The sequence below is a fragment of the Sarcophilus harrisii genome, chromosome 3, assembly GCF_902635505.1.
Source record: "Sarcophilus harrisii chromosome 3, mSarHar1.11, whole genome shotgun sequence".
Lineage (NCBI taxonomy): Eukaryota > Metazoa > Chordata > Mammalia > Dasyuromorphia > Dasyuridae > Sarcophilus > Sarcophilus harrisii.
Genome location: NC_045428.1, coordinates 234,212,432 through 234,229,049, shown reverse-complemented (window position 1 = coordinate 234,229,049; position 16,618 = coordinate 234,212,432). Strand labels below are relative to the sequence as shown.

General features: G+C 36.5%; 1 protein-coding gene across 1 annotated transcript in view; it reads left to right on the top strand.

The window, feature by feature from the left end:
• PDXK (pyridoxal kinase) overlaps positions 1–16,618 on the top strand; it is a 47,354-nt gene that overhangs the window by 4,363 nt on the left and 26,373 nt on the right. The window contains exon 2 of the mRNA XM_012544385.3: positions 5,979–6,033. Coding sequence (XP_012399839.1) covers positions 5,979–6,033 — 55 coding nt within the window. The remainder of the gene's footprint in view (positions 1–5,978; positions 6,034–16,618) is intronic.

Genomic DNA, 16,618 nt, shown 5'->3' with positions numbered 1-16,618 from the left:
AAGACAGAGTTCTTAGTGGGTAAGGATTATAAATTTGATTAAGTGGGTGTTAGGATTATAAATAGCAAAGGTTAACGCTGAGAAGAAAATATCTTCACCACTGGGCAAAAAAATCCTGGCAGGACAGCTTGCTAAGAAGAAAGCTTCCTTGGGAAGCATAATTCTGTTTTGGACGTCTTCAAAGATATCTGGGCCTGTAGCCCAAGATATATTGGGGTTTGCTTTGATCTTTGGCTGGGAGACTGGTTTTCAATTCAATTTAGAATTGAATGAGATTACTTAACTGGGAGTTTTAAGTCACTGAGAGTTGTTTGTGGCAATTCAATGCAGGATGATTGATCAAGATCTCCCTGATTGAATGAAATCACATAACTGGGAGTTTCCAGGCTTTTCCCAGGGTCTGGGAGCTCCCTGAAGGGGATCTAGGCCCCTCAAAAGATTTCAGTTTATGCCAGATATATTGCTATATTGTGAACCTGGGCAAGTCACTTAACCCAGTTGCCTCAGTTCCTTTAACCATAAAATGTGCTAACAGCACCTGTGTATGTCCCAAGGTTATTGTGAGGCTCAAATGAAATAATAAATGCTATATAAAATGTATGCCAGGTCTGGGATCAAGAAGACCTGGGTCCTAATCCAGCTTCACATATTATGTGACCCTGGCAAGTCACTTCCCTGTGAACGAGATGAGGGGAGATCTCTCAGGACAGTTGTGAAAATCGAGTAAGGCTTCATCTTACCAAGAACTTCACCGAGTCACTGATAAATCCTGGAAGGATTTTATTTTACATTCTTGGCAAGAATGGGCATTAAACCTCAAAGGCAATCTTATTCCTCATCTTGAAGCTCAAATAAATACCTTCCCAACTCCTTATTAATTGGATGTTACTGAAATCTCTAACCCTCTTTACATATCCTATTCTAATTCTCCAACCTTTCTTACATCCCTTTATGTGCTAAGCAAACCGTGAAAATATAAATATAAGCAAAAAGAAAGCTAATAAAAGTAAATAAAGCAGTCTGAGAAAGTCTTGAGTTCCTTTAATGCGGCTTGGGCACATCCTATGGAAACAAGTCCCAAAGATAGGTTTTAAGCATTTTCTGGCAAAGGGAGAGGCTAAGCTGATTTCTGTATCCACATCAGAAGTTTTTGTCAAATACTGCATTCTTAGTTTAGAGCTTTAGGTTTAACAAATAGTAAACTACTGTGTTTGTTTTAAAGCACCTAATTATACCTAATTTTTTTTAACCTAATTATAAAAGTATAAAAATGCTGATCATTTATGTGAATTTATTTTGTATCCTGAAACTTTGCGAAAAGTTGTGGATTATTTCTAGTAGCTTTTTAGTTGATTCTCTGGGGTTCTTCATCTGGAAAAAGTGATAATTTCAATCTCTAAATAGTATAAAATCATTTTGATTACTTATTTAGTAAAATTTGAGATCAGATATAGTTAAACATCCCCACTTTATTGTTTTCCTAGAGATTCTTGACCTTTTGTTCTTATGGAAGTTTTTCTTTTCAAGCTTTAATCCTCAACTAGTTTGATCAGTATAGCTGATGAATAAACAAATAATAGATAATATATTTTAAATTTCTTTGCTACCCAAGAACAATGAATATTTTTGTAATTTAAGTGTCTTATTTATAAAAAGTGTTTTGTAATTGATGGGGTCCTGAATGGTGTTTTGGACCAAGAGATTTGAGTTATTAATTTATTTTTCCTGGGGCAAACTAGCCGGAGATGGTCCATTCTGAAATCCTAATTATGTCAAACTCCTGACACCCATTTTGCTGAAATCCCAGTAGAAATCCCAGTCATGTCCCTGAGTTTACATTTTGCCTATAAAATCAGGATTGTAATTGCATTCCATGTATACACCATGCACTGGATCATTAGTTCTAAAATTAGCATTATTCAATAATCTTTCATATGCAAATTCAACATAGGCATGCAGTAGATTTAGTGCAATAGAGAAAAATTAATAGAGGAAAAAAGGGAAAGCTAAAATAGAAACAGGAATTTGAAAATTTGGCTACATATGTAATTTCAGTGAGAGAAATTGCTTATCAAAATTATGCAATTCAACAACCAAAAGTTTTTTTAAAATAGTTAGAAAGTTGAACTTTTGGAGTCTGATAAAACACATTTTCACTGTCTTGCCTGAAACTGGAGCTACTTATGGCCCATTTCTACACTATTCTTCTAAGTATATAGCCCTCTTCCAAGTTCCCTTTGTTATCTTTCCCACTTTAGACAGTAAATTTCTTGAAGGAAAATGTTGGGGTACACTAAAGATGTTGGGTTTCAGGGTCCTCTCAGAAATTCAAGCTCTAAAGCCAATTAAAACTTGGGGAAAAGGGATCTTGCACCCTGAGGACTTCCTCCAGAAAATTATTTGAGGAGATTTTGCCTCCCTTTGCATAACTCAAAAGTATGCCCGGGGAAAATCCTTGGGACAAGATTAAGGTATAAATGGAAAAAGGTAAAAAAGGCCTTTACAGATTCTTTACATAATCTTTACAGATTATGGAGCTGAGGCAGCTGCCTCATGGAAACACGGAAAAGGTAGAGTCCTTTTGCTCTAATGAAGTCCACTAGAGAAAGTGATAGGATTATTGGGGCTGGGACAACTGTTAAAAATTCCAACAGTATCTTCAACTGACTTTCTATTAGAACAAAAGGACCCTTTCCCTTTTCCTTGAATATCTAGTGCCTTATTCAGTGCTGTCTTGGATCTCCTTAAAATAAAAGCTTTTTACCTTTTCCCATGCATACCTTAATCCAATTTTAGGAACTTTTCTGAAATTGTCAAATTTCATCCAATTTTTCTGCTCTGCCTGATTCTCCTAGTTTTTTCCCTTGTTTCTATCCTCCCTCTGCTGGGTTGCCTCTTTCCCTTAAATAGTAGACCCTCAGGGCATGGTATTCTTGTAAGCACCCTAGTTTGAGCCTGAATTATTTCCTGGAGTCAGTATGCCCAACGGCTCACATCTTTGGCATACCTTACAGCCATATATATTTTATTGTAGTCATTGAATTGTTTTCTGAGTCTTGATCTGCACCAAATTACAAAACTTCATGCTATGTTATAGCATAGAAATCATTCATTTACCACAATTTCAATGGTTGTGTACTTCCTATTTGTTGCTACCACAAAAAAAGAACAAACTGGTATTTTAAGTATTTTATTGTCAATTTTCTCCTTAATGAAAAGGCTGAGACATCAAATCTGTCAAAGTATATAAAGATTTTAGTTACTTTATAAATTGTAATTCTGATGCAGGTCTTCAGTGGAAAGTGGCAGTGGAAAGAGTTGAGGTGTCTTGCAGGTTCAATGTGAAAGAATTCATAAATTCAAAATATTAGTGGCAAAAAGAAAGTTTAATTGGCACAGAAAAGTCAACTTTACTAGGAAGGCAGACTTCTTCAGTGGCAAAGTCCTGGTAGGGAAGTAGAGGTTCTGACAGAAATTAAAAGGGGTTGTCATTGAGAAGAGAATGTCTTCATAGAGGGCAGGAGTCCTGATAGTCAGCTGTGCCAGGGGAAAGGTCCCTTGGCATGGTATAATTCTTACTTCTGGACCTCTGTAAGGAGTTTAATAGGAAACCTGAGACTGAAATGTTAATTGAATGAGATTTCCTCAATGTTGTCACTGCCCCCAGGCCTAGATGTCCAGTTGAATGAGACCTTTCTTCTCTCTTTTTTTGGCTGAGGCAATTGGGGTTAAGTGACTTGCCCAAGGTCACACAGCTAGGAAGTGTTAAATGATGGGTCCTCCTGACTTCAGGGTTGATGCTCTACCCACTATATCACCTAGCTACCCTCCTGGACTAATTTTCAACTCAGTTGAGGGTGTCCCACCAGGATAATAGAATGAAACTACTTATCTTGATTCCTTGAGGCAGGTCTTTCCCAGAGGAGAGTACCTGATAGGATAGTTTCCCTATCCCCTCCTATTGCCCCAAAAGTTCAAGGGAATACTACTTGCATCAATTCCAGATTACTTTTCAAAATTTACTGATATGATTCCACTAATGAACTCCTGCTTATCTTCCCACAGCCCCTCCAGAATGAACTGTTGCCATTTTTGTCATCTTTACCAATTTACACTTTATTTTATTTATATTCCTCTTATTATGGATTTATTTGGAACGTAGCAGCCAAAATTCTTTTAAAAATGTTTCTTTGCAAGATTAGTTTAAATGGTTCTCAGGAATGAAATTTTTTCCCTTTTTCACTCTACCTTATTTAGCCTCTTTTTGACTATAATAAAGATCCTTTTTTTCTAGATTTTTTTTCACTTAATGGCCTTCTCTAGAATTACAAAGGATCTCAAAATTGTTAAATTTGTTAAAAATTTGTAAAAAATAAAAAATTGTTAAATCTGATGATGCTTTCTCAGTCCTTATTCTTATTTTGTCAATTTTATCAATTTATCCCTATCAGTTTGACTCCTGGATACTCTTTTCTGACTTTTCATGACACTTTTTTCTTGGTTCTTTTTATCTGTCTTTTTGTTCTCAGGTTCCTTTGCTGGCTTATATTTTGCCCTTTCTGTAACTAGGTGTTCCACAGATTGCTGTGAACGCTCTCCACTTTCTTATTCGGCAATCCTGGTTTCTATGGATTTAGCTGTCAATATATGCCAATAATTCCTAGAGCTAACACAATGAGTCCAAAACTGAATTTTTTTTATTTTTCCAGTCTATCCCTCTTCCAAACTATTCCAGTTTCTGTTTTATAACCTTTTACTCACTACAAATGTCTTAATTTATATCTACTTCCTGACAGAAGTGATTACATTACATTACATTGATAATAACTATTAAATTAGGAGTAAGGTTTTTTCCCTTTGTCATTATTCAGAGATCAGTCCCACCCTTCTTACCCCAAGCCAGTTAGGTTGTACATCTCTAAGGAACTTTGCCCCAATCCTCTGGGTACTGCTTTCTTAGCAGACCCATCCTATTGTTAGGAGACTTTACTTCTCTTTATAGTATAAATAGAATCTAATCTGGATGAATTCTTGCCCTTAGGGGGAGAAAACAGTTGATTGATTGATTGAGAAAACCCACCAGAGTGGTCTGAATGGATTCCTCAGAACATCTTGAAGGCTAATGCTGCTTTCTTAGCAGGAGGAGCTGAAGACTTTTAACCCACCTCCTCATTAATATGAAAATTCCTTATTGTTTATTAATCAGGATTGTAATTTTCATTTGTCTGGGATAATTATTAATTACCCAGAAACTGTCTCTCAGGCTTTTCATTTGTCTCATTTCATTTGGTCCTGGACTAATTTTCAGTTCAATAGAAATACAGGTCCAGATCTCCAGCTAAATGAGACCACTTAAGTTCCCAGCTAAATAGGGAGTGGTCCTGGGCCAACCTTAATGAAACAACTTAAACTGCCCCAAGGGTGGATCCCTGTCAGGAGAGTTTCAGGGCTCACCCCAAAAGTTAAGGAAGATAGTTTCAGGGTTCACCCCCCCATCATTTCCATTGAATAATAATAATAATTTTTTGATTTATTGTTTGAGCAATTATTTGTTTTTCATTTTCTGGGATTATGGCTTATTGGATTTTGTCAATGAATTGTATTCTTCCCACGAATGTCATTGCTTGAGTGAAGCTGGAGAATCGTACTAGCTATGAGGGACACTGAAAATCTAAGTATTGACCTAGATCTTGTTCATATGTATCATGGCAATAATTGTACCCTACACTGGTAAACCTAACTTTCTGTTTTGGGTTTTTTATATTGGTATGCTCTTCTATCATGATTATATAAAATTCTAAACCAGGTTTTCATAGTATTCATTTATGAGATTTGTGTATGTTAAAATTTCAAGCTTTTGGTAGGGATATAGTCACTGAAGTATTCCTTAATTTTTGTCATTTCCTTTATTTTTAGGCATGTTCCAGACTTTACAAACTCAAATTAGGTGTCTAAATTTTGTTCTGTTTCTATTGCAGGTTTTGGGATTTGAAATTGACACAGTGAATTCGGTCCAGTTTTCAAATCATACAGGTAATTTTGGGGTGGGGAGGGCAGAAATAGATTTCTTTTTTTTTTTTTTTTTTTTTTTTTTATTTAATAGCCTTTTATTTACAGGATTTATACATGGGTAACTTTACAGCATTAACAATTGCCAAACCTCTTGTTCCAATTTTTCACCTCTTACCCCCCCCACCCCCTCCCCTAGATGTCAGGATGACCAGTAGATGTTAAATATATTAAAATATAACTTAGATACACAATAAGTATACATGACCAAAACATTATTTTGCTGTACAAAAAGAATCAGACTCTGAATTATTGTACAATTAGCTTGTGAAGGAAATCAAAAATGTATGTGTGCATAAATATAGGGATTGGGAATTTAATGTAATGGTTTTTAGTCATCTCCCAGAGTTATTTTTCTGGGCATAGATAGTTCAGTTCATTACTGCTCCATTAGAAATGATTTGGTTGATCTCGTTGCTGAGGATGGCCAGGTCCATCAGAACTGGTCATCATATAGTATTGTTGTTGAAGTATATAATGATCTCCTGGTCCTGCTCATTTCACTCAGCATCAGTTCGTGTAAGTCTCTCCAGGCCTTTCTGAAATCATCCTGTTGGTCATTTCTTACAGAACAGTAATATTCCATAATTTTCATATACCACAATTTATTCAGCCATTCTCCAACTGATGGACATCCATTCAGTTTCCAGTTTCTAGCCACTACAAAAAGGGCTGCCACAAACATTCGTGCACATACAGGTCCCTTTCCCTTCTTTATAATCTCTTTGGGATATAATCCCAGTAGTAACACTGCTGGATCAAAGGGTATGCACAGTTTGATAACTTTTTGAGCATAGTTCCAAACTACTCTCCAAAATGGTTGGATTCGTTCACAACTCCACCAACAATGCATCAATGTCCCAGTTTTCCCACATCCCCTCCAACAATCATCATTATTTTTTCCTGTCATCTTAGCCAATCTGACAGGTGTGTAGTGGTATCTTAGAGTTGTCTTAATTTGCATTTCTCTGATTAATAATGACTTGGAGCATCTTTTCATATGACTAGAAATAGTTTCAATTTCTTCATCTGAGAATTGTCTGTTCATATCCTTTGACCATTTTTCAATTGGAGAATGGCTTGATTTTTTATAAATTAGAGTTAATTCTCTATATATTTTGGAAATGAGGCCTTTATCAGAACCTTTGACTGTAAAAATATTTTCCCAGTTTATTGCTTCCCTTCTAATCTTGTCTGCATTAGTTTTGTTTGTACAAAAACTTTTCAGTTTGGTATAATCGAAATTTTCTATTTTGTGATCAGTAATGATCTCTAGTTCTGCTTTGGTCATAAAGACCTTCCCCTTCCACAGGTCTGAGAGGTAAACTATCCTATGTTCCTCTAATTTATTAATAATTTCATTCTTTATGCCTAGGTCATGAACCCATTTTGACCTTATCTTGGTGTACGGCGTTAAGTATGGATCAATGCCTAGTTTCTGCCATATTAGTTTCCAATTTTCCCAGCAATTTTTATCAAACAGTAAGTTCTTATCCCAAAAGCTGGGATCTTTGGGTTTGTCAAAGACTAGGTTGCTATATTTGTTGACTGTTTTATCCCTTGAACCTAATCTATTCCACTGATCAACTAATCTATTCCTTAGCCAATACCAAATAGTTTTGGTAACTGCTGCTCTATAATATAATTTTAGATCTGGTACAGCTAAGCCACCATCATTTGATTTTTTTTTTCATTGATTCCCTTGAAATTCTTGACCTTTTGTTTTTCCATATGAACTTTGTTGTTATTTTTTCTAGGTCATTAAAATAGTTTTTTGGGAGTCTAATTGGTATAGCGCTAAATAAATAGATTAGTTTAGGTAATATTGTCATCTTTATTATATTTGCTCGCCCTATCCAAGAGCATTTAATATTTTTCCAATTGGTTAGATCAGACTTAATTTGTGTGAAAAGTGGTCTGTAATTTTGCTCATAAAGTTTCTGATTTTCCCTTGGCAGATAGATTCCTAAATATTTTATATTATCAGTAGTTACTTTAAATGGAATTTCTCTTTGTAACTCTGACTGTTGGATTTTGTTAGTGATATATAAGAATGCTGATGACTTATGTGGGTTTATTTTAATAACCAGCAACTTTGCTAAAGTTGTGGATTATTTCTAATAACTTTTTAGCAGAATCTCTGGGGTTCTCTAAGTATACCATCATGTCATCGGCAAAGAGTGATAATTTGGCTTCCTCGCAGAAATAGATTTCAAAAAAGATTCCACTTTGGTTATATCAGTGTTTTATTAAGTGACAATTACCTGGGACATTGAAATTTAAAAATTTATCCACAATCATACTACTATAAGGTTTTCATAGGTAAGACATGAACTCGGGTCTTCCCAGCACACTGCTCATTATGCTATACTGCCACTGTTTTAGCTAGTTTTTTACATTTTTATTTTCATTTAAATTGTTTTGTTGTAGTGAAGGAGGAGCAGTGATGATGTCAGAACCACCAGTACTTAAAAGCTCTCATTGTTTTGAAGGGATTATTCCTGAAGAACCAGATTTTGGACTTGATCATAGGAGGTCCCATAATCATCATTTCTGGTGATGCTATTTGTCTTCAAGCAGAAACAATATGTTGATTTCTGTTCCCTAAGAGAAAAGTTATTAGGAATTAAGGCTGGCAATAATTTTTATAAAAATATTTACAATATAATACATATAAAGTGAGAATTTTATTCTCCAAATCACATGTTTTGGCATCACTTTGATTCAAGAACAAAGTGACACAGAAAAGTACAGACTGTTCCTGAAAGCAGAGATGAGTGAACTCCCATGAAAGAAGGATAGTGTTTTTCAGCCTGGTATAAAGCTACATAGTTTATTCCTGGCATGATGCTTTTTATTGGAAGACTTAGGAAGCAATGTGTGATGATAATAGACTTTATAATTAGACCTACCTATACAAAGATCCTCCTGTGGTTGGCTATTTAGGTGAGGTGGGAGGTGGGAGTAAGCTATTGACTGCAGGTTAGACTGAGCAAAGTTAGCTAGAATTAGGACAAAAGTGGCATTAAAGGGAAGGCACTACGAGGGAGAGAAAGGGAGTACCTCATAGTGGGTTTAGTTCTGAAAAAGACTTGGCCAATGTAGAGTAACTTTTATATATATTTTTGTTCTTTCTTGCCTTAATTTCAAATGGAAGGGACCATGGAGATTGTTAATCTATTAAGCTTTTTGTTGTTGTTTTGTTTTGTTTTTTACAAAGCATCTACTACATGCTGGGTACTGTGAGATACAAGCACAAAAAATTAGGTAATCTCAGTTCTCAAAGAGCTTATATTCTAATGGGAGTGATAACAAAGACATTCATAAGTACTTATAGAATAAATAAAAATATATAAGACAGTTAAATATGAGGTAGTTTGGGAAGGAAGATACTGGCAATTATGGGGAATCAGAAAAGACTTTTTAGAAAGTGGTTCTTGAGGAACTTTTTGAGGGATTGGAAGGAGGTCCCACACTTGACATGTCCAGTGAAAAGGCTATCCTAGGATTTTAGGTGAGAAGGTCTGATGTGACAGTTGCTGTATAGGTAGAAATGGTAATATCTGGCAATTAATTGGATACATAAGAGGAGGGAATAAGCCTTAGAAACAGGATTTAACCCAGGTCCTCTGACTCAGTGCCACACATTCCTCAATTTATTTTCTATGGTTTTGGAAAACGAATCTTTTTAGCAGCATTATGGCTTGTTGGGTGAAAGGACTGCCCTTAGAATCGGGAAATACTGGATTGTACCATTGACCTGTACTGATTATATGCAGTCCCCACCCCTGATTATATCTCATAGTGTATTTCTTACTCTCAATTGATGGATTCTCTTTTGTTCCAATTTTGGTTCAGCCTAACCATTTTGTTTCAGTTTCATTTCTCATTGAAAATTGTTTTCATTTTCCTGATTCCTTGGAAACTAAACCCTCATCTAATTCTCACATCACCAACACCTAAGAGCCACCTCTGAACAAAAAGATGATTAAGACTTTTTAGGACACCATCTGAGTTTAGCTATGCACCCTTTTCACCTCAGTGAGACTGTCCTTTCTTGAATCCATCCAACCTATCTTGAGCTGGAAAATGGTTTCATTCCATATCGTTGTAGGCTTTGTTGTTCCAGACCCTGTTCATAGACTTGGTTTGATGTGGTTTTCTAGGGAAACTGAGAAATCTCAAACGGCTTCCTGGATTGGCTCCACCCCTGGAACTCCCAATTATTTCTTGTATTATTGTGTATGAATAAATGCTTTTTATAAGATAATAGTGAGCTTCCCCTTTGGGAAACTATCTAGAAATTCAGCAAGCTGTTTTTGGCTACTACCTGCCAGATGTTCTTGTCAGTTTGTTTTCTAGACAGAGACTTCCACCAACATGAACCCTGTAAGGGCCTAAGGGGTAAAATTGCTGGACAGCATTCATTTACATCTTCTGGGTTATAGCATGTTCTGGGCCTTCACAGGCTAATTGTACAATATTTCAGAGTCTGATTCTTTTTGTACAGAAAAATAACGGTTTGGTCATGTTAAAAAAAAAGAATGTGGATTTTCTAAAACTTGCACATCTTTGGGTTTCCTTCTTATATTGTGGGTATCATAGTAGTTTATTCTAGACTGTTGCTCCTCAGCTTAATGAATTTACTCAAATTTAACTGAGTGGGCTGGTTTCTAGATTTTCTTAGTTGATTTCTTCCTCCTTATAGTTTCATCAAGATACTTTCTGATGCCATGGCTTACCTGGCTTGGTCAACATTTTATTTTCCTTGTAGTTTTGTACATTAGTTCTACCCCTAGGAAGAGATGCTCCTTTCAGGTTTCTAGGCCTAATTCTTGGAAAATACAGTGAAAGTATATTTGCTCATTCCCAGACAAAGGTTCCTGTTTGTGACTTCTCAAAGAAAAAATGTGTGTGTGCAGGGGAATTAGTATTGGTAAGGTCAGTAACTTTATACTACCCAATACTATTCATACCAGGCCAGGGTTTCTTGGTGTATAATATTAATGAACTCAGACAACTATTGTAAACTATAAGCTTCTGCCTTGCAATTTCTAGGGTTTTCATGTGGCCCTGGCACACAGGTCCTCAAAAGGACAGATACACTTATGACTCTTTTTTTTTTAATAGCCTTTTATTTACAGGTTATATGTATGGGTAACTTTACAGCATTGACAATTGCCAAACCTCTTGTTCCAATTTTTCCCCTTTCCCCCACCCCGTCCCCGAGATGGCAAGATGACCAGTAGATGTGTATCTAATTTATATTTTAATATATTTAAGTATACATGACCAAACCGTTATTTTGCTGTACAAAAAGAATCGGATTATGACCCTTTTTCTATTTCGTTTTGTGGTATGCATTCTATAATATTCTGAATGATCCAAATGTGAGAAATGGAGGTGGGACTGAAGGATTAAATTCTGAATTTCTCTGTATGCCTTGGTCAAGTACTTTCTTATATCAACCTGGTTTCCTTACACTGATAGCAAGATTAGGGCTTTGTGATTCCTTTCCACTCTCCTCTTCTCCCAAAATGCCTATTCATACTGATGGGTATCTGCACTACTGCAGCTCTTTTTATATCTTAAATCTTCCCACTTTCTTAGCCTACACCCCTCTAGTTTGCCCTGGCAGGGAGATGCCTAGCTAAGTTCTGAAGATTTCTCATTTTGTTGGAACTCCACTCAGAAGATAAAATCTTATTCTCCTTGAGGCTGACTGTTCTGAGAGTATGTGGTTAACTGTGGGAGGGATTTCAGTGGAGTAGAACAAATCTCATTTATGAATACAATTTTTTTCTTTCTCTCTTGAAAATCCCTAAGGGCATTTTGCAAAGGAATTTTTCATGTTCTAATGAAAATAGCTCCCCATTTCAGCCCCAGAAAAGAACAAAAGGCAGTCTCCATCTGTAGCTGAATATGTACAGTCTTTAGAAAGTTTCTCAAGCTTATCAAATTTTGGAGGAGGCAATCTTACTCTTGATCTTTCAGCCTTGTCTGGAGGACAAGTTCTAATGACTTAGCAGATTTCTGTTTGAACTTCTTTTGCAACTTCACCAGTTCCTTTGTAGTCAGTCCAACCTTTGCTCCTTCAATGGAGGGAATCGCTTTCCTTTTGGGAGTAATAATAGTATAAGCTTGAAACTTCTTGCCCCACTGTGAAATCTCATATAAATCTCATTCTCATTCTTTACTTAACCCATTCCCTTTCTTCCCTTATATTCTAATGGGGAAAGGGAACACATAAGGGGAATCTAGAAGAGAGGAGTAGACAAAGCTGGAGCCACTGGTAGAATATTTAGTATATTCATTCACACCTCAGAAAATCGACAAAAAGCTGCAGATAAAAGCTTGACTTTTTCTAAATACTTAAGAAAGTAATGGCAAATGTTAACTTAATTCCCATTATGCTTAAAAATATTGAGTATATTTTTTCCTTTTGGATCTGATTGTTAAACATTTACCACTATACCACTGGGTACACACAAGGAAGTGTGGCACAGGAATGAAATGCAGTGGAGGCTTAGGTCCAGGTAAGGCATATTTGTGTGATGGAATGCAGGGCAATGTCCAGTTAACTTCACTAGTTTGCCGATTCTTTGGACACATGTATATATATATTTGTATGTATGTGTGTATGTATACTTGTGTGTATGCTTATATGTATGCATGTATTATGCATATTTATATGCAGACATGTAATAAATTAGAGATAGTCTCAAAGTGGGGAAGCATGAAGAATAAGAAAACTTGGGAAGTCAGATTTGAAGGAGAGAAGCACATTCCAGTTGCAGGAGGTAACCAATGAAGGTGGAACAATAAGAAGACTAGAGTAGCTGGATTAAAGAGTACAACAGGTAGAGTACTTTGAGTTATGTGAGAAATGAGGGTTTAGTTTCCACAGTTATGAAACTAAAAGAAATGAAGAAAAATGAAAATGGAACATGGGGGAATTAGGCTCTCTGGATAGGCTATACCATCTGTAGTACTCAGCCAATGGGGAAATCGGGAGAGGGTCTTGCATTTTGGGGATAGGGTATGAAAAGGCATATTTTATTGATTTTAAATGTGCCTATTAGCTTAAATATTCACTTTTGCAAATGTTATGTTGCAGATAACTTTTGCAAGAATGTAAAATAAAATTCCTGGCTTGAGCAGCAGGTTTGTAGGTCTTGGTAAGAACTTGGTTACTTTATAAGATGTAAGAATCCTTGAAAAATTGGAAGAGCCAGGTTACTGAAGCCTTTAAAAGCGAAAACTGATTTTTGGACTTGTTGGCATTAAGAAACCCCTACAGTTGAATGAATAGGGGGGAAAAGTATGTGACCTGACTTGGCTTTACAAGGTAGAACATAAGAGCTAAGTGGGAAAGAGTGAGGATGTCATCTAGGTTGCTCTCCTAGGTACCTGAGAGGATGCTGGTACTCTAAATAGGGAATTTTATGTGAATTTAAGATGTCTGTTCAGTACAAGATGTCCAACCGGCATCCAACCGAGTTGGAGATGAAAAACCAGAGATTCAATGGGGGATAAAGAGTGGATAAATGAATAAATAAATCTTCCTATAGAGATACTAAATTTAAATCTGAGAACTGATGAGGTCAGTAGGGGAAATTGCATTAAAGGGGAAGAGAAGAGAGGTTTGGACAAAGCTTTGGGATCGGTGGACCTGACCTGGACATAAGATCCATCTTAGCAGATTAAAAAGGAATGTTCAGACAAGAGATACAGGATACAACAGCAACATGAAAACTTGGGGAGAAGAGTGAGTGAGATAGACAGGTAAAGCTTTCTCAAAAAGTCTGAAACTAGACCTAAATCAGGTGATCCCTATTCTCAGAGATCTGCAGAGCTAGAAGATGAAGTCTTGGACCCAGGTTTCAGGAAGTCACAGGATCTCTAGACCTAGATCTCTAAAGGCCAAGATCCTACGTCAGTGAAGGAAGTAACGTGATCCACAGGAAGCAGACAACATTGTTGACCACTTGGTCAATGAGGGTTACTTCCTTTTAGTTTATCCAATGTTTTTTGCTATTTAACCAGCTTTAATGCTTTCAGTTCATCATGCTGAGCACATTTGGGAGCTGAGATGCCTCCTGAGTGTGCTGGGACTCTCCCTTCAGGGACTAAATAAATGCTTTCTCTTTGTACCTGAAGATGTCTCTGATTAGTTAATTTGGGAGAAGGGGACCCATCCCACAAGAGGATGACCAGCAGTGTTAATGGCAAGGAGGTCAAGAAGGATGACAAATCAGTTCCATTTGTTCAATAATGAATAGAACCAGCAACAAACACCCAGCGAAAGAATGAGTGTGAACTACAACATAGCATTTCCAATCCTGTTTTTGTCTGCTTGCATTTTGGATTTCCTTCATAGGTTAATTATACATTATTTCAAAGTCCGATTCTTGTGCAGCAAAATAACTGTATGGATATGTATACATATATTGTATTTAACATACTTTAACATATTTAACATATTGGTCAACTGGCGGGAGGGGGTGGGAAGGAGGGGAAAAATGGGAACAAAAGGTTTTGGAATTGTAAATGCTGAAAAATTACCCATACATATATCTTGTAAATAAAAAACCATAATAATAATAGGAGAAAGATAAAGGTTGAGAACAAGCTGTTAGAGGTGGTAATTAAGAGATCGCTGGTCATTTTGGAGAAAGCGGTTTCATTTGAAGGGAATAAGGAACAGGTGTAGAAACAGATTGTGCATAGCCTTCTCTAGTAGTTTAGTAATAACATGAATATACTCTAGGCAGTTGGGAAACAGCTCAGTCTTGGAAAAATGAGAGAATGAGTATGATACTGGGGAACCTTTTGCTGAAAAAAAAATGGAATGGAATAATTTGTGCCTGCAGAGGAAGTTGCATTAGTAAGGAAGGTTTTTTTCTGGAGACTCTAAAGTACTTCGTAAATACTTATTATTATGGGAGATGAAGAGGGAAGAAGAGAATGGCCCCCACATTTTCCATGAAATAGACTAACTTCTTTCCTGGGAGCATCCCAATCTTCAGAGGAAAATGCAAATAGTGTCTCAAGTAGAGACTGCATGGCTTGGAGATGGTCACAGATTCTAAAGGTATTTGCAGGAGAGTTTGAAATATATGAGAACATATATGTCCAGTTCTAAATTTGTATGGAGGACACATGACTAGGATTATATGTATTGAATAGCATCCTTCTCTGCCTCCAGTTCTTTTGCTTGTTTCTTCACAAATCTCTTCATGCCTACTAATCTGATTAAATCATTGACTAGGTGTAATCGCCTTCATTACTGTAAGGGACCAGTATTCTCTCCTGGCCTAATATTCCCCATATGTTTTTGCTGGGTTTTTTGATAGTTTTTTATTTTTCCAAATAACATATAAAGATAATTTTCAACATTCACCTTCTGAAAACCTTATGGATTTATTTCTTATGTAGAAAACAGCATCATTTCACAATAACTCACAAGTAACCCTTCCATAGCAAACTTCCATATTTATTCCATATTTATTGTACATTTTTTGGTCCAGTAGGAACTGTAGTCAAGATGAACCCATCCTTATCATCTCACCCCTTCTGCCATGGTGTCAGCATTGTTGTTCTGTCCTAACTTGTTCATTTGTAGCCTTTGAAGCTGTAGCTTGCCACAGATGGTTAAGAAATACCATTTAACATGTGTTAAAACTGTCATTTTTATTTGTCTCCTACCTCTTTCTATGTGTCACTGGTAAAATTTGAGTCTGGTGCCCATTTTTGAGCCCATTTTCTTCATCTTGCATGATTTCCCATAATACTTTATAATATTACATAAATTAATAATATGCATAATGCATAATAGGGGACTTACCTATGTCAAGTTACAGCTGAACTTGTTGAGATTAGTGGCAGTCAGAGAGTTGTTAAAATCCCCTTATGGTTAGTGCAGGTTTTTCATGAAAGAATTCCTAAAATCCCAAATTATTAGTTGGCAAAAATGAAAGTTTATTGATGAACAGAAAGCCAGTTTTGCTAAGAGACTTAATTCTATAGTGGCACAGTCCTATTAGGGAAATGGAGTCTGGCACTGAGAAGAGAATGCCTCTCAGTGGGCAGAGCCCTAGCAGCTGAGCAAGCTACTTTAGATCTTCTGCAAAAAGTTTAGAAACTGCCCTTTAAAAGGAGTCTTGAGGCTTCAGGAAGCCAAGGTTCCCAGGCCTAGATGCTTATCAGTATCCTGCCCACATCTCTTATTGGAATCAACAACACTTCAAAGGGGTGCTTTTTGACCAGGATTTTGACCAGGATCAAAGGGGGAGGTATACCTTCCCCAGGAGGGGTTGAGACTCCAAAAGGGAACAGTTTCAGAGTGATAATCTTAAAGGGAATATAGCTTCAATAAAGGGAGCAATTTCCTTCTCCCTTCTGGCTGAGGAATCAAAAATTCTCATTGGCCATATCTAAATTGTTTAAATTTAGTACACTTAGTACATTGCTTCTCAGGAGGTGTGGAGCATATTTTATGCTTCCTAAGGAATTGTAGTTTGGTTTAGACTTGATGAGGTAGAATAGG